We start from the raw sequence: 3,481 nt of genomic DNA on the forward strand, positions 1-3,481 counted from the left end.
TGACTGATTTTACATAAACGTTTTTAAAACGCGTTGATATGACTTTCAACGACAACACTTAGGACATACAATACTACAGCAATACCAAAATATGACTGATTTTACATAAACGTTTTTAAAACGAGTGCAAATGGCTTTCAACGAAAACACTTAGGAGTCTTATACACTTACGAGCAGATAATTAAAAACAATTTATCTTAACAAGTTTTGACAATTTTTTCAATATTAGTTTTAATTAATTTTTTTAGTAAATATAGTTCATGGTACAATGAAAACCATACTACTGAAAGTTTCAAACCTTGTATAAGATTTCTAAAAATTAACAAAGTTTAAAAAATGCGTAACACCGTCAACAAAAAAATTTCAATTAAATTTCGATTAAAGAGTTTGAAATTTTGATGATAATTTTTTTAGCTTGGTGAATTTTTACAAATAATTTGCAAGGTTTGAAACTTTCAGTTAAATGGTTTTCGTTGTACAATGAACTATATTTTCGTAAAAAAAAATTTATTAAAACTAATAAAAAAAAATATTTTTCAAAACTTGGTAAGACAAATTGTTTCTAATTATCTGGCCTCTAGTGTAATTCTACAATAATACAAAACTTTGATCTACTTAATTACTTATAGTCTAAGAGTCATCGTGCCCTAAATTATAGTTCAGAAAAACCACTTGTGAAATTTTGCTAGTATCTAGCCTTTCCCTCCTTTCGCTAACGATTTGCCCTGCGTGGGAAAAGATACGTTCACAAGGAACTGAAGTGGCCGAAATACATAGACGGGTTTTTACTATTTGAAACAACCTCGGATATATATGCTTTCTTTGGCACCACCAGAATAATGGATCATTATTTTTACCTTGGAGGGTTTTTCTGGGTAAAATAGGTTCGCCTAAATATTTGTCAACTTCCAAAACCGCGGAAGTGAACTGATTTCTTGGACAGGTATGCATGCGAACCTCGGCATCGAAGTCTTTCCAAAGTAAATCTACGCTTGCGTTTTCCAAAGGACTCTGCTGAACTTGCTCTTCATTGTTGTTTGTATTGGAATCACTTTGGAGATGAATATTCGAAACCTTAAAATAAAGCTTTTCAACCGCTGCTTTGTAGAAAACTTCGCTGATAAACCCAAATTTCTTAAACCGAGGGTCCAAAATAGTCGCCTGCGCTATAAGCTCATTTTTCTCCAATTCTTTGAAACGCTCATTTAATTCCCTGAGTAGCTTTTTCACTAATTTTTGTCCAGGAGGCGTCAACTGGTCAAACTTGAAAGAATTTAAATGTTTTTCTAACTGCTTAACATATAAAATTATTGTAGAAACACTAACATATTTCTCTCCGCTTATTGCTTTGGTAATAATATCAAATATTTCCATTATTTTTATGGTTTCCTCTACCACTAACCATTCCTCATTGCTTAAAAGGTCAATATTGCAAAGTCCCTCATCTCTTACCAACGCTGAAGATTTTACTACCGCTACTGTCGCAATTACGGCTTCTTTTATGAGCATAATTCGTTTCAGCATTTCATACGTCGAATTCCAGCGTGTGGGAACGTCGTTGATCAACTTTGAAATAGGTAGCTGCATTCGCGAAGTGGTGACATTCAATTGCGACTTTGCATATGAACTTTTTCTAAAAAGTCTCACTATTGCTTTGACCTTATCTAAGCTAATCTGAATCTCTTTCAAACCTGATTGTGCGACTAAGTTTAAGGTATGGGCAAAACAACCCCAATGACGCCACCCTCCTCCACGAACCGCTGCCTTCATGTTGGCTGCGTTATCCGTTACTATCGCTGTCACTTTAATACTTAAATCCCATTCTTCCAATATCTCTCTAAGTTTATTAGTAATATTATCACCCGTATGCCGCTCTGAATAGTACGTGCAGGTGAGCAAATCCGACGCCAGGCACAACCGATTGTTTTCTTCAGCAATGTAATGTGCTGTTACACTTATGAAGCCGTCCTGTGCCCGGGAAGTCCATCCATCCATTGTTAGACAGACGGCATATGCTCTAGTTAAACGCTGCTTAACTTTTTCCACTGTTTCCCTATAGATTGCAGGAATAAGAGAGGAAGATATTGTTTTCCTTGTTGGGGGCTTATAGCTAGGATTTAATAAATTCACTAGCTTTTTAAATTCGGCATCTTCCACTACACTAAACGGATGGTATTCCCTTACTATCATGGCAACAACTTGGGCATCGATTTCAGCTTGCTTTTTTATTGTAAGAGGCTTATTTAAAAATTGTAAAACTGATGGACATGGTGGAGCAACAGCTGAGACTGACGATGTTTGCGTTCCTTGTACATTGCGTACTTCACTACCTGAGGTATTGTTCGGAGTTGGTTCTCCTGGCGCCTCCTGCCTGTGTATAACTTGCGTTGGATGTTTTGCATTCATGTGCCGTATAAGGTTAAACGTCGACTTGTTTCCCACTGCAAGTTTTTTGTCACAGTAGCGACATTGTACGCTGCTTTCCTTCTCCTCTGAAAAATGTAGCCAAATTTCACTTTTCTTGCGGGACATTTTGTTTTTAGAATACCTATGTATATATTATAAACATGAATTTATGCCTCTTCAAAAAATAATTTATTTGACTTGCAAGTTAACTCACCAGGTTGCTACTTTTCCTTTGGTGCAGGGTGGGAGACGTACTTGGCAAGCTCGTGAGATTTATCTATAGTTACTGAAAAGATAATCATATATAAATCAATATGTCTTTTAAAAAAATAGTTATTGTAGAATTATTTTGCAAATTGACTCACCAGTTGAAATCAGCTTTCAAAAATTTTGCCGGCCAGCTACGAAGAGAAGCTAAGGATAACCTTTTCTACATCGATTTCGATTACTAACATCATCAATAATTTCGATGTACATACCAATTGTGCGATAGCACACTTGTGCCAGCTCACTGTGCTGACTCATTAAAGTGAGTTGGAGTTACTGAGTCAGCACACCAAAATTTACAGAGTTACCCACCCTTACTTATGTCCACATATAATAAGCCTTAACTATTTTAGGTTTAAAACTTTGCTTTCGTCCCTAATATTTTTCATTCAAACTTTTTCTAACTTCGCATACTTTTCCAATTTGTTTTACAGTGATGTTCGCCGTCAGCCTTTTGATTGCCATCGCTTTTAATTATTCTTCGCAAAATCCTGCTGTTGTCGAATCCGCACAACACCTAGTCTTTAATTTGATTCGTTTTGCACTGTGATGGAAAAATCGAGTTAAAAGCTGCAGGCGTAAAATTACTAGTGAATGTTGCGATTCAATGAACACGAGTTGTGTCTGTTGTCGTACTTTTACTTTGTTATTTCCGCCTTGCTTTCCCTTGGTATGCCTACTCGGCGTTTTCGTTTTGCAAAACCTTAGCAAAGTATTTTGCGCGATAGAACTTCTTTCGTCAAATCTGTGTGCATTTTGTTTGTTATTTGCTCATCCACTCCCAGAAGGAATGCTAAAAGTTACTTAT

At 36.1% G+C, this 3,481-nt stretch overlaps 1 protein-coding gene across 1 annotated transcript; it reads right to left on the reverse strand.

Annotated features, from left to right (window-relative positions):
- Nucleotides 1-630: 630 nt before the first annotated feature.
- On the reverse strand, nucleotides 631-2,987 carry LOC118746395 (zinc finger BED domain-containing protein 1-like). Its single transcript, XM_036480254.1, has 3 exons — nucleotides 2,772-2,987; nucleotides 2,621-2,692; nucleotides 631-2,548 (listed from the first exon to the last, which is right to left on the reverse strand). Exon 3 carries the CDS (start codon nucleotides 2,530-2,532, stop codon nucleotides 631-633), a length of 1,902 nt encoding a protein of 633 aa, XP_036336147.1. The 5' UTR covers nucleotides 2,533-2,548; nucleotides 2,621-2,692; nucleotides 2,772-2,987.
- Between the last annotated feature and the right edge of the window lie 494 nt (nucleotides 2,988-3,481).

The sequence above is a fragment of the Rhagoletis pomonella genome, unplaced genomic scaffold (genome assembly GCF_013731165.1).
Source record: "Rhagoletis pomonella isolate Grant_MI unplaced genomic scaffold, Rhpom_1.0 Rhpom_scaffold_00010, whole genome shotgun sequence".
In the NCBI taxonomy this organism is placed as follows: domain Eukaryota; kingdom Metazoa; phylum Arthropoda; class Insecta; order Diptera; family Tephritidae; genus Rhagoletis; species Rhagoletis pomonella.

Bases quoted from the DNA above. Each gene is read 5' to 3' on its own strand.
- LOC118746395 (XM_036480254.1), bottom strand. From the start codon at position 2,532: ATGTCCCGCAAGAAAAGTGAAATTTGGCTACATTTTTCAGAGGAGAAG.